Genomic DNA, 15,087 nt, shown 5'->3' with positions numbered 1-15,087 from the left:
GTTCAGTCTGCTGGTGTGCCTGCCTATTATTTCAGTTGTGATATTCATGGCGGCTGGCTCTCAGGATGTGCTGTGAATTCTCCTTCTCAGGATGCCTGCCTCTTATTAAGTGATTGCATTCATATTCCATATTTTTCTCCAATAAGCTCAAAGGGGCACATATGGTTCTCCCCCTCCTCATTTAATCCCCACAACAACCCTGCGAGGGAGGATAGGCTGAAGGGCAGGGACCAGCCCAAGATATCCCTGTGAACTTCATGACTGAGTGGGGATTAGAACCCTGGTCCAACACTTAAACCACTGCACTTCACTGGCTCCTCTCTCCACTCCATGTCTGGCACCAATAAACTGCAACAAGAAGTAGTGCCCAAGTTTCAAACGCGTTCACTTTGATTTTTAAAAGTTACTTACTGGTTAACACCGTGATGGATCTCGCTGGCTTGGAAACCATGTTTGCGCTCACCACGACCAGAGTCACTATGTAATAAAGGCCATGGTACGAGGCATTGAAAACCACAGGAGCAGGTAAAGTGCTGTTGAATTCGTCAAACTGGAAAAAATAGTTCTTAGATTCGCCGGTGATTTTGACAACGTACACCGAGGACGAGCTCACCACGTCCGCTGCTTCAAGGGAAACGGCGATGCAGTTGTCGTCTCGCACTGCCACCTGGAAAGGCGCCGCATTCTGCAAGTGAATAAGCAACAGAAACGCATTGGCAAACAAACGCCGCATGGCAGGCACTGCTGTTTTGTCTGCCGCCAACAGAGAAGAGGTGTGGATCGTGCTTAGGAAGGTTTTATTAATGGTCAGATCAAGAAAGAGAGGATCAGGATGGGAGAGGACACCCCCCCCCAATTTTGGCATTTTCTCCTTGGGGGTGAAAATGATGTTCTGGCATGAGCATTGCTGCTGCTGCTTCTTTTTAATTTTCAAAACCAAAAATAAAAATAAAAATTACAAACATCAAATTCAAAATCCATATTCATTTTCTAACATAAGCCTATTACATAGATTACCTAAATTAAAATATATCTAATTGCTCTAGGCTTCCCTTTGCTATATGTAAATACAACGCAATTAACAAATTATATCATAAATTATATTATAGGTTCCCATATACCCCCACTCCCCTTCACCCATGTGTGATCTCAATACTTTACTTCTCCCATCTTGTTGTGTTGTTATAATTTAATAATTATTCAGTTGGTTCTCTTATTATTTTCTTGCTTACCCCTGCACGTTTTACACATTCTCTATTAATATTTCAATTCTGAAACCATATTTTTTCATGTATTCCTTCACTCCATCCCACTCTCTAATTATTCTCTGATTTGAGTGGCCTCTAATAATTGCCGTCAATTTTGCCATTTCTACAAACTCGCAGAGTTTGTTTTGCCATTCTAAGCACTGCTTCTAGGGATGTGGGGATCTCCGGACCAGCGGCAGAGCATATGCAAAGCAGCGCAGCTCCTTCCTTCTCCCAACAGCTTGGGGTAGGCTTGAGAGTTGTGGGTGGCAGCACACTAAATGTTACGATATTCCGTTCCACCTTAACAGATGTGTGGAATTGTTGTATGTCACATGTCTGTTTACCTTCCAGCACAGCTTGCTGGGAACTTCCATTGTGTGTATAGCTTTTGCTTATGCTGCTTGCTTGGACACGTAGGGGAGAAGACATGTTTTTCCCTTTGTCCTGATGCTGAATAAAATGGCTGTAAATATGCTTTACACAGCCTCTATCTGCCCTTCTGTTGCAATGAGTTTTTTCTCTCTGCTGGCTTGCGTGCTCAGCTTCTGAAGGTTTCTGAAGCTCGAGTCGCAGTTACATGCTGATCCAAGGACTGGAGATCGCACGGCTGCCGGCCGGTGGGCTGGAGCCAGCTGGGGGCCTGCCAATTGCCCCCATTTCCTTGGATGCATCCCAACAATGTCACCCCCCTCAGTGAAGACACCCGGGGCAATCTGCCCCCACCACACCCCCTTTCTCTGCCCCTGTTCTGGACATTGATTGTTTTTGTGGTGCTTCCTGTAACATGGCAAGATGATTGTTCTGCATGCCAGCACTGCAGTGGCGTAGCATGGGGGGTGCAGGGGGGGCCGGCCGCACTGGGCGCAACACCTGGGAGTTAGGGTTAGGGGGCGCAAATCCACGGGTTAGGGGGCACAAATCCACAGGTTAGGGGGCGCAAATTACTTGCCTTGCCCTGGGTGCTGACAACCCACGCTACGCCACTGCAACACTGCTAGCTCCCAGAGCAAGGCAGCAGTGGCCCTGAAATTGGCAATGAGTGGCATTCAATGCAGACAGAACCCCACAAATCACTGGCCCCTTGCCCTGAAATCATCCTCCTGCTTCCTCGCCTCCTCTGGCCACATATCCCCCCCCCTCCATCTCTGACATCACACCCTATATGTGGCATGATGCCGACAGAAGGGACTTCAGCTTCAGGACCCTGGTATACAACAATTATTTCTGTATCTATAGAAATTAAAGCTACAAGTGTGTTACAGGCGAACCCAAATGGCAATACCAGTCTTCCTTCCCAGACACTAAAATATAAAAGAGTGCCATAAGTTTCCTCTTCCACCATGGATTTCCCTCCCAGTTTTTAAAGTTTGATTCCAGCGCAGGGGTATTGTTCCCACTGTGTGACTTCACTCCTTTTTCAAATAGTGTGGCTCTGAGGGTTTTTATTATTATTATTTTAAAAATTGGTTTTTCACCCATGTCTCCTTCATAAAGCTATAATTACACTGGAATTTGGGAGAAGTGGAGTGAATCCACAGAAAAATGAAGGAACAGAAACAGGGGAAATCCACTCATTCTTAGATACAAGGAAGCCCAAATCTTTCCTGCTCACCCAATTTATTTTCTATGAAGCTTCAATCCTTCTCATATTAGACAACTCCGTCACTCAAGTGTATAGAAGAAAATGGAACAGTTTAACCTTTTCTCTCTCTCTCTCTCCATCTGTCACACAGAAAATCAATTCTTTGGCTGATTTGGAAGGAAAATAAAAACCCTCTTCCTTTCATTAATTGCAAACTATCTGTCAGAAAGGAAACCGCCAGGTCTGCAGGAATTCCGAAATGCAGCGACTGTAATTATAATGAAAAAGGGACCACGTTTAAAGTTCCAGCATCTCTCCCAGCCCTTTCCCCCCATTTAATTGGCATGGCGATGCTTAGATCTCTACCTCTTGGCTGCTCAAAAAGTCAGCACCAGGTGATATTTTCAGCTCCTCTGAATCACTTTGCCCTTTGATGGTCCATAGGAGAGCAACTTCAAAAGCCTCAGCTCTGCAGCTTCTACAGCAGAAATGGCTTTGCTCTCGCAACATAGCGAGTGGGGATATGTTAGCCAGCCAGTTAGGTGTCTCTCCACAAGGAGTTCTGAAAATCTTTCAGCAGTGTGACTAAGCCTCCATCACCACCCCCACCCCCTGAAATAAGTCAACAAATATCACAAAGGTTTGTCTATAATGCACCAAGTATTAGTCATTCACAAATAAAAGCTTCCCCTACCTGATTGGTTTCTTGGAGATCATTCTTACCAATCAGAAACCAGGTGCTCAGAAACCAGGTGCAAGCTCTATCTGTTACCCATTCATGAAAAATTTCTCATCAAACACAACTTCTCTTTCACCCTCTCTTGTATTCAAAGCAACAAAAGGCTGTTAAGGGCAGCAATGCAAATAGTCCGCTAGGCCTCTGCCGCTCACTAGCAATCCTTGATTTATTGTTTTGACTTTGTGGGGTGCAAGACACAATAAATTCCTGGGTCCAATAAAAGTTGGAATTAATCAATGTTTGAAGAATTAAACTGTGCCATACACTGGACCCCTGGATTAAGCCTATGTTAACAAGCCAAGCCAGCCTGGTGGTTGCTAGCTGAGTGGGGAATAAAGGCTGCTAGCATCCCATCAAATGATGAGCCATTGGGATGTTCAATGGCAGACAGCAAAGGGGGTGGAGCCACTCCTCCAGCTGTGTGTTAGTGGGCAGAGACAAATAAGGGTTTAGGATTTCAGTTTGGACAGTGCTTTTTTCTGGGGGTACATATACTCCTAAACATTTTGTGAATCTAATGGGAGAAGAAACTATTTTTTAAATAAAAACAATAGTTTCTTCTCTAGCACAGTGAATCATCAGTTCCATTACTACCCCCAATGGCGGCCTCATTTCCTTTCCCGGTGTTTCCTGAGTCTCAGATGGAAGCAAGCATTTAATGTGTGAGGTAATACTGTACATGTTCTTTGTACTTTTGTCCATTTACTGTATTCCCTACCCCCCCGATTTGAACTATAAAACGGTGATTTTCTTGAGTCAAAATGAGAGTACCCTTAAACATTTTTTTAAGGGGGGAAAAAGCACTGAATTTGGATGAATTATGCCAGAGGGGAATAGTTTCACTTGGTTCACATACAAGAGGAAGTGGGGTGAACAATACCATGTGGACTGACTGTGACAGAGAGACAAAGAGAATGGCTGATTTCTCTGTTCTGAGACCCAACCCTTCTGTGCCTATGGGAGAAGCAAGAGACCCTCTTGGAATATGAATGCTCTGAGCAGTCTCCATCATATTCTCAGGTTGCACATATGTGTAAACAAACCACATATCATAAAGACACCACCAACTGTGCAGAGCCTCATTTCCAAAGGAAAACCCAGGCTAAAGTGTGTCTGGCATGCTTGTCATGTCGCGCCGCTTGTGGAGATTGGGGTGGTGTGCAACATTATTTTCTGCTTCATGTACCAATAGGGGGTATAGCCAGAAGCAGTAATGGTTGTGAATACCAGTTGCTGGAAGCCACAGGAGGGGAGAGTGTTATCAAGCTTGGTCCTGCTTGTGGGCTTCCCATGGATGTGGGTGGCACTGTGGGTTAAACCACAAAGCCTAGGACTTGCCTATCAGAAGGTCAGCGGTTCGAATCCCCGCAACGGGGTGAGCTCCTGTTGCTCAGTCCCAGCTCCTGCCAACCTAGCAGTTTGAAACCACGTCAAAGTACAAGTAGATAAATAGGTACTGCTCCGGCGGGAAGGTAAACGGCGTTTCCGTGTGCTGCTCTGGTTCGCCAGAAGCGGCTTAGTCATGCTGGCCACATGACCTGGAAGCTGTACACCGGCTCCCTCGGCCAGTAAAGCGAGATGAGTGCCGCAACCCCAGAGTCGGTCACGACTGGACCTAATGGTCAGGGGTCCCTTTACCTTTTACCTGCTTGTGAGCTTCCCATGGACATCCGGGCAGCTACTATGAAAGCAGGATGCTGGAGTAGATGAAACATTAACCTGACCCAGCAGGGCTTTTCTTGTGATTTAGAAGGGTTCAGATCCCCCACCCACCGACAATGAAAGAACATATGAGAGTAAAGAGAGTTGAGGAGGCACACAGATTTTATGGCACATTCTAGGTTTCCCCACTTATTTCCATGAAACTGAAGATGTAAACCAGCTTTCCCCAGCCAAGTGCCCCCCCCCAATGCTCCCCAGGCTAACTTTTATCCCATCCCCAGTCAGCATAGGTAAGAGTCCAGGACGATGGGACTTGTAGTCCAAAACACCTTCTGGCCTTAACTCTATTTGGAGGCTGGGCCTCAAATCTTTGTGAGATGTGTTTCTGCAGGGAGAGAAAGCAAACAGGTAGTACTAGTACATTGAGGGTCTTTGTCTGCTCACACCTTTTCTGAGGGCTTTGGTATGACTTGGGCTTGTCATGCTTGTAATAATAAACCGTGAAGGAGGCTAGATGCAATCATTTGGTTTAGGAGGCAGGTCTTGCCAAATTTCCCTGGAGGTGTGAAACAGCCTCTCCAGCTGTGACACTAGCAAATTAAATCCTGAAGGTAGCTGACCAGAAGTAATGAAATGTGTATTTACCATACTGATGCTGTCAGTCCCAACTCACAGTGACTTCCCAGTGCAATAAGTGGTGGCAAATTTGTCACTTCCAGTGGTGCTTCAGAGGTCACATCCCTGCACAACCTTCCTCTGCAAACGTGGAGAACCTTGGGGGCAAACTGTCACCAGTCATGCCTGCTCTTCCATCCATTGGTCCTATCTACACATTTGTCCTGGCTCCCACCCAAAACACGCAGAGACTCTTGTAAGTAAGAAAGAGATCTTATTCAGGCAAGTAATGGAATAGGCTCAGCAACAGGTACAGAGTTCAGGAGTCATGATTCCAGCACAGGAATGGATAGGGCAAGAAGTTCAGACCTGAACAGAAGTAATAAAGATGTCCCAACCAGTGGCGTAGCGTGGGTTGTCAGCACCCGGGGCAAGGCAAGTAATTTGCACCCCCTAACCCGGGGCAAGGCAAGTAATTTGTGCCCCCCCCACTGCACTGTCCCTCCCCCAGATAGTCCCTCGCTCTCTCTCCGCACCGCACCGCACGCCTGGCACCCTCCCCTCCACAGTGGCAACGACCCGGCGGCTCGGATCGGATTCGCACAGCCAGCACTGCAGTGAGAGAGAGTAAGTGAGCCAGGTAGGGGCAGAGAGCTGCGAGTGCGCCCCCCCCATGTTGCGTCCGGTGCAGCCAGCCCCCCCTGCACCCCCCACGCTATGCCACTGGTCCCAACAAATTCCCCCTACCCCACCCACCAGTCTTTTAAAGCATGTGCTCTTTCAGGAAACCCAGACCAAACATTGTGGCCTAAATTTACAATTAATTCAATACAATAACTACGCTAGAGAAACTTGGAATGCTGTCTTATACAAGGTCAGACTCTTCAGCTGCATTCAGACAGAACTTTATTCTATCTCCCCAACATTTCCTTACTTGATCGTTTTCGCATTCTACGTGATCTTTAAAGGGAAGCAGGTGGCGCTGTGGGTTAAACCACAGAGCCTAGAACTTGCTGATCAGAAGATTGGTGGTTCGAATTCCCGCGACGGGGTGAGCTTCCGTTCCTCGGTCCCTGCTCCTGCCAACCTAGCAGTTCGAAAGCACGTCAAAGTGCAAGTAGATAAATAGGTACAGCTCCGGCGGGAAGGTAAACGGTGTTTCCGTACTCTGCTTTGGTTCGCCAGAAGCGGCTTAGTCATGCTGGCCACATGACCCGGAAGCTGTACGCCGGCTCCCTCGGGCAATAAAGCGAGATGAGTGCCGCAACCCCAGAGTCAGCCACGACTGGACCTAATGGTCAGGGGTCCCTTTACCTTTTAAAAGCCACTTCTGGAAAGTGAACAAAATCCAATGAAAGTTTAGCTCTTATTTCCATGTTTATTGCTTCCAGAAAAAAATCCATTTGTATCCCCATTAACCCAGAAAATCAGGGGACAGAAATTGGGGCACTATTCCAGCATACAGTACCTCCATCATACCATTCCTTCCTGCCATGTTCGTGGGTGAGTCATGGGGGAACAGAATTGCACATGTGCCTAAAGAATGGCAACATGTCCGATAATATCCATGGTTGTGTCACACCACAGCCATTGGTGCAAATGAAATTTAGCATGACAGTATATCGATCAAAAACCTACAGTTCCTTAATGCAACAGGTAATGCAGTATACAGTACAAGGAACACAGAAACCAATGTTATTAGTATAACCAGGAAATCTAAACCAATAAACCCAATTCCTGAATGTAACTTTTATCCAGTTAGCCCAGTAATGTCCACTTGATTCTGACCAGAAGTAGCCCTCCAGGATACCAGGCAGAGAGGTCTTTTCCAATATCTTCTGCTTGACCTTTTTAACTGAAGATGTTAGGGATTTATTCAGGACCTCCTGTATAACCAAAATGCATGCTCCTCCACTGAGTGATGGTTCTTTCCCTAGTATCTTGGCTAAGTGAATGTACTATAATCTCATTCCCAGTTCCAAATCTCACCTCCACTCACTTAAAAGCACAGGGGCTATTGTGGCACACATGCACCAACCCCTCCACCTGCATTAGTAGAGTAATAATGCTATCCTATGATACGGGGCTGTTTTTTGTGATTACAAAGGTAACATTTGCAGACTGCTTTGGATGCTTGAAATGCATGTTCAACAGATGTGAAGCATTCATTCAAGCAATTAAGACAAATCTATAAATCTGTACAGTCTCCTCAGCAAGGAATCTGTTCTGACATGAGACTAATCCATATGCACAAACTACCAGCTCCGTATGCATCCACCTACTCAGCTACTTAGGAAGCAATGACAATTAAACTTTAGCTGTTCCCTAGTGAATAAGCACATGTAAATACACAAATGAGTGCAAGATGAATTATACGATGCAATTAAAAAGCTCCTTCCCACACAGGCCTTATTCAAAACCCAGGACGATATAAACAGGGAAGATAGATGACTTCATCTAATGGATCTCTTTACCAATGCCAGATTATTCCCAATAGTACAATTCTTGAGTGCAATTCTAGTCTAAATTGCACACACATACACCCCTCTGACAGGTAGGTAGGTAGGTAGATGATTAGATTTTCTATGTTAGGAATGAACAGTCGTTGTTCAATATATGAGGTTTTAATCAACACCCAAACAAGTTTTTAGAGACTTCATTGATAAAAAACAATGATTGTGTTACAGTGGACGCTCGGGTTGCAAACATGATTTGTGTGGGATGCACGTTCACAACCTGCTGCATTCGCAACCCACAGCGGCGTGTCTGTGCATGCGCGGGTTGAGATTCTGCGCATGCACGACCGCTGAAACCTGGAAGTAACCCGTCCCGGTACTTCCGGGTTTCAGCACTCCGTAACTCAAAAAAACGCAACCTGAAGTGTCTGTAAACCAAGGTATGACTGTACTGGGATTTTCCCCCTGCAACCACTCATGTTGTGAGCTGTCTTTCATTCCCCCAACAGGCCACAATGGCCTGGCTTGGGTATTTCAGCACCATGGACAGGGGATAAGCACTAGACTTGCTAACTGGCTAATGAGAGCGGTCTTTATATAAGGGTGAAAGGAATGCTACATTACATGAGCACAGGAAACTGATAGTTGCAGTTACAACACAATTGTTCGCCAGCTGGGGAACGTGGATATTCCACACAGAGTCAGGGAAGCATAAATCCAAAACTTTGAATGCAATTATTGCATCATCCCCTGAGTTCCCTGCCAGTGCTTAATTGGTCCCTGCAGTATGAATCTCAATAGCTGACTCCCCTCATCCCACCTGCTGTTCTCTTTTGTGAGGAGAACAATTCCTCACCTTGTTCTGCATTTGCTCCTTGTTCTGCGTTTGGGGGAAGGGGTGCAGCTCAGAGGGTTGCATGCAGAAAGCCCAAGCTTCAACGCTTGGCATCTCCAGATAGGGCAGAGAAGACACCCCCATCTGCAATCCTGGAGACCCGCTGCCACTCAGTGTAGATCTTCCTCAACATTGGTCCTCCAGATGTCTTTGGCCTATAACTCCCATGACCAGGACCAGTGGTCAGGGATGATGGGAACTCAAAACATCCGGAGGGCTGAGGTTGAGGAAGCCTGGTGTAGATGATACTGAGCTAGATGGATCAATAATCTGGCTCGGTATCAGGTAGCTTCCCAAGTCTCTCCAACATACACTTTTTATGTTCATATGGGTGTAACATCAGGCCAATGATAGATAATCAATGACTGGTTGACTAGATCTGACCCCTGGCCTGAACCAATTTTCTTTGGCTCTTGGAGATTCCACCAAATCTTAACCAAGAGGAATATGGCCATTTGCTCACATTTGCCTAGAAGAATATTGGATTCAAACACTGTGAGAGGGAGAGGTGTTCCATCCATCATCCCATTTATTATTGAATGCTTGTGCTCCATAACAGGAGGCAGAACTTGCTGCAGTGGGCATGGCATGTGTCAATATCAGGAGGAGAGGGGCAGAAGGGGAAGACTGCATGCCCACCTCCACCCTCCTTTTCCTGCTTCAGTTCCATCCCTGAGTTTCCACTTTTACAAACTGTTTGGGTTTTTCTCTTCTCCCCTTTTTTCTTTTGATTTATAATTTTGCATATTTCTGCACGCCTTGGGAGTCCTCCAAGAATATCTTATTTTTAGGTGGCCCCATAGAAAGACACTTAACACCCAAGTTTATATTGTGTTTATATATTACATTCTCTCTCACTCTTTAATGTGCCATTTTAAAAACAAAAGTAGTAAGAATGAAGGGAGATGGGCAGCTGGAACCTTAAGAAAGATTAAAAATGGATCAATACAGCAGGAAAAGCGAGAGATCTGGGCTGAGCTGCTGGGAAATGAACAAGCATGCAACTTCAGTGCAATTTAATGGTTCACAAAGCAGAAGCTGGAGCAGCTTGGCTTTGAAATTTGGAAAGGCCCTAGCGGCTCAGCGATTGCCCTTTGCTTTTTCGGTGTGACCAGCGACCAGAAAGAGACAAGTCAGTTCATGCCCTCTTTTGGTGGCCGCTTGACTTCCTGCTCACACAACAGGGGAGCATCTATGGATGTGATATACCCACTTTGATCGCGTGCTTTGCCTGCGAAAGTCAAAAATTCAAGCTAAAGGCTTAGATACCTGTAGAGCAGGGGCAGAAGGCAAGTTGCCCTCCAGATGCTGCTGAACTACAATGCTCATCATTCTGCACCATTGACCATGCTAGCGGAGGATGATGGGAGTTGAAGTCCAATGACTTCTGAAGGGAACTATGTTGGAAACCCCTGCCTGCTGTAAGAGACATACATCACTCCTGAAGATGGTGCAGTGGACAGAAAGCTCTGCATGTACAGTCAGAAGTCTTCACTCCCTGGCCCCCAACTGGGTAAAAACAAACAAATGGATGCCATTGTGGTTGGAGTGTTGGACGTGAACCCAGGAGATCAGGGTTCAAATCCCCACTTGGCCATGAAGCTCACTGGGTGATGTTGGGCCAGTCACTGCCTCTCAGCCTCACTCACCTCTCAGGGTTGTTGTGGGGATTAAACAGGGAGGGGGAGAGCCATGTACACCACCTTGATCTCCTTGGAGAAAAAAGTGGATCTGTTATCCAGTGGATCTGTTATCCACCCAGAACATAGTCCATCCATCATGATTCTATGATGTATAGTGGCCTGCCCTAGCCTCCATAACACTCCACCTTCTGTTTGCTGCTTGTCTGGCTCTGAAAAAAAAATGGATGGGGATCAAGTACCTAGCTAGTCACAGTACATGGGGCGGGTCACAATATGTGCATGGTTGCCTCAATACACAGCATCACACCTTATCTAACAGTGCATTCTTAAGCACATTAAGGTGACAAACTCTTCTCAGTTCTCCAAGTAGGAATCGTCAGCTGTTCGACTGAATGCACTGAGTGAATTCCTCATCTCACGGTCTATTTCTAACTTACTATACTTTGCATAATGTGTATTGGCAAGCCAATCAATTACGTTGAAGCAGATGATATGTGATAAGTGCTAAGGGTGCAATCTCTCAACCAGTAGGTTGGGGATCCAGGGACTTTGGGGACATGAATGACGTGAACAATAAGCAGCCGCTTTTGCGAGATGAGATTGTGATTTTAAGAGAGGTTAAGGCGCCGGACTTTGTAGCGACTTGGGAGGTGTCTGTGATACACAGGAAGGACTTTCAACCCACTATAAATATACCAGCTGTTTTTCTCAGGCTCTGGGACATGCCCCTCCCTGCAACTACAGTTTGCATTGCCAATAAACGTACTGTTTGCTGCAATGGGACACGCTGTGTCAATGCAAAAATTGACCTGGATGAGACCTATAGCAAGGGCAAAGGGATAGCACTCGTCTACCCTCATACTAGGGTCCTAATTTGGATAGGTCACCTGTGTTATTTGTTAAAAACAAAACCCTGCACTTAAGAGCAGAGTAATGCAACTCTGTGGTTTGGTCCTCCAATAGAGGGATTTATCACAACTCACTGCTTGAATCTTTAACTGGAGATGCTAGATGTCCAAACCAGGATCCCCTGTGGGCAAATGATGCAAATCGCCACAAAGTTCCTGTCCTGAAGTCCAGAGGTCCTCATGCTACCTGACAGAGAACTATGGCAAGGGCTAATGCTGCACACCCATCTTCTGCTCATGAAGAAGACTCCCAGTAGACTCAGTCCCAGGCTGGGTACCAAATTCAAAAGAGGAGGCTTTCAGTCCAGGTTCCAGAGTACCTGATGCCCTTGCCCCATACAACATCCACAATTCCATGCCAGGGAGAATAGAGGTCATCACCTAGCATCCATAAACAAGTCACAGCTTTCGCAGATAATTAATGAAAATACAACATTCAAGAAAAGAATTAAGTCTGTATAGGAACAGACTTTTAAAAGTGCTAATTTCTGTAAGCTTTACATGCCCATTGGCAAGGACATAATTAACAGAACCAGGACAGAGAAAATACTTTATAATACTGAACTACCAATCCCAACCACTTCCCCGCTAAGTTAATTTTAAATTTGTATGTATTTATGTGCATATTTCTTTTCTGCCTCTTTGGGGGGTGGGAATATCTCACAAGGTGGCTTATAGATAATTGCCTCAAAAACAAAACAAAAAATCAACCGTAAGATCCAAGCATTAAACATCATTAAAAACAACAACATTTTTTTTTAAGGACAAGCAAAGTCAGCATATACAGAAATTAATCATAAAAGCCTTCCGGAATGAAAAAAATGCCCAAAGCTGAAATGCACACAACGAAGAGGACATGACACAGATATCAAAGGGAGACCAGAGACTGAGATGGTGAATCTGAAAATTTGGGTAGATTTACAACATGTATGAAGGAGGGATGGAAGAGAAAGTTGGTTCAATTTGCACTTTCAAGAGCAATATGCAAACTGAAATGCAGCTACCCTTCAGAAGTCACTGAATTCTCTAAATTTTCTGACACAGTTCTCCAACTAAAAAAAAAGTGGGGACATGCATTAGATTGGGGGAAAGTGTTACATAACAATGTCTTTATTATTAAAAACAACATGCACAGAATTCACTGTATTACGGGAGGGGCTTGCAATAATGTATGCATTAGCCAAAACTAGATTTAAAAGAAGAAATGTGTATTAAAACGCTGATGAATTTCCACGAAAATTTTAAAATAAATTGCAAAATGATGTGGAAAAGGAATTAGCTGAACTTAAAATTTGGAAAAAAAGGGAAACAGAGAAATGAAAATTGGGAGATTAGTTTGTCTTTAGTTTGAAGGCAGACCTTACACAAGCAGGTTCCAGACTGATCAGCAAAGAGCTGTGCTGAATCTTTTGTTTTTCTCTATGCACTGGTCTGTCATCATACTGTAGTTCATGCAGTCGCTGACAGATGGTGCTAGCATCACAAAAGAATTACAACCATCTAGTGCTCCCTGAGAGCTGAAGAAGCCTGTGAGGAGGAGGTATCTAAAGCAGGGTGAAGGTGAAAATGGGGGGGGGAGCAAGAGGGGCACTGTGTGACTTTGGAAATGCTTTTGTGAAAAGGGGGTTAGTAACTGCATTCAGTGGGGAGATCTCAGGGGTTATATGTGTCTGTGTGCAAAAGCAGTTTGCAAAAGGAGGAAGGGAAAGGTGGCATGAGAATGAGGGTGAAGGTGAAAACAAAGGGGACTGCAAAAGAGGAGGGGGTGGTGGTTTCAGAACTGGAAGATGAAAAGATGGCTTAGTATGGCTGGGAGAGACCCCTGTCTGAAATCCTCAATAGTCAGTTACTGTACGCAACAGTGATCTAGATGGAACAATGATCCATAGTTTGGCTCACTATAAGGCAGCTTCCCATGTTCCTGCGACATGACAGAGAGCTCTCCAAGGCACCTGTAATCATCATTGCAATCTTTGGTTAAATGGATTTATCCTGAATTATACTCTGAATCAGCAACACCTGAAAAACGGCAGAGATCACCATTCCTCTCTAACAGGCTGGTTTCCAAATATTAATGGATTCGTTTTTGGTGTGAAGTGGGCCATCTATGCATCTCAAGTACCAGGTGGGAAGAATCCAACTGAAGGTCCAACTTGATGATGATGCATTCAGTTCATTCCAGGGGGTTGGAGCAACATCTGACTGTTGCTATGGCGACGCTGCTGAAAACATCCTCTTTGTTACAAGAGATGCCAGAGTCTGTAACTCTGAGAAGTCAGCCGCTGTTTTGCGAGTCTCGGTAAAGGCAAGGGTTCTAGGGAAGCACCCTGTTTGAGGGTCCTCAAGCAAGACATAATCAGTGGGTGTTCTTAATTAGTGAAAGATAGGAGTTATTCAGGCTTCCGTTTGTGCTGCAATTTGTAAGCACAGGTCTGTGATTTGTAGGCACAGGTCTGAGCGGGGTGATTGTTATTGTAACTCGCTGTACGTGGGCTGCCCTTGAGAATGATCCAGAAAATCCAGCGGGTGCAGAATGCCGCGGTGAGACTCCTTACGGGGTCTTCACTGCGAGATCACATTCACCCGGTGCTATTCCAGTTGCACTGGCTCCCGGTGGAGTACAGGATCAGGTTTAAGGTGCTGGTTTTAACCTTTAAAGCCCTATATGGCCTAGGACCCTCGTACCTACGGGACTGCCTCTCCTGGTATGTCCCACGGAGGCCCTCACGGTCTTCGAACAAAAACTTATTGGAGGTCCTGGGCCACAGGGAGGTTAGGTTGGCCTCAACCAGAGCCAGGGCCTTATTGGCTGTGGCTCCAATCTGGTGGAATGCTCTGTCACAAGAGACTAGGGCCCTGCGGGACTTGACATCTTTCTGCAGGGCCTGCAAGATAGTGTTGTTTCACCAGGCCTTTGGCCAGGGCACAGCCTGACCCCCTCCTTTGGCAATCCTCACAGAACTCTAGCCCAAGGGTTGCCATTAATCTGATTTGAATTAATTTTATAATGAAATGATTTTAGAATGTTGCATTTATTTTGCTGTTGTTGGCCGCTCTGGGCCCAGCTTTGGCTGGGGAGGGCGGGATATAAATGAAATTTTATTATTATTATTATTTTGGTCCCACTGCCTCCCCCAGGAAAATCCTCTGTTTACAAATGTCAATCAGGTTTCCTGCAAATCATGGTACAAATGGAAGCATGGATGAGCCCATCAGAGGAGTTGGAGGTGCAGGGCTCCAACCAAACAGGGTGCTTCCCTACAGTTCCCCTGAACCTGCAGCTTCCTAGTGATGCTGAACTACAACTCCCAGCATCCCTGACCACTAGCCACGGTGG

At 45.7% G+C, this 15,087-nt stretch overlaps 1 protein-coding gene across 2 annotated transcripts in view; it reads right to left on the bottom strand.

Moving 5' to 3' along the window:
- The window catches only part of PTPRO (protein tyrosine phosphatase receptor type O), a 129,175-nt gene that overhangs the window by 61,179 nt on the left and 52,909 nt on the right, over positions 1–15,087 (bottom strand). For both annotated transcript variants that reach the window (XM_083401843.1, XM_083401844.1), the window contains exon 2: positions 412–685. In XM_083401843.1, the coding sequence (XP_083257969.1) occupies positions 412–685 (274 nt within the window). The remainder of the gene's footprint in view (positions 1–411; positions 686–15,087) is intronic.

Source organism: Podarcis tiliguerta (assembly GCF_965153285.1).
Source record: "Podarcis tiliguerta genome assembly, chromosome: 10".
NCBI classification, from domain to species: Eukaryota; Metazoa; Chordata; class Lepidosauria; order Squamata; family Lacertidae; genus Podarcis; species Podarcis tiliguerta.
This window is presented reverse-complemented; position numbering and strand designations above follow the sequence as displayed.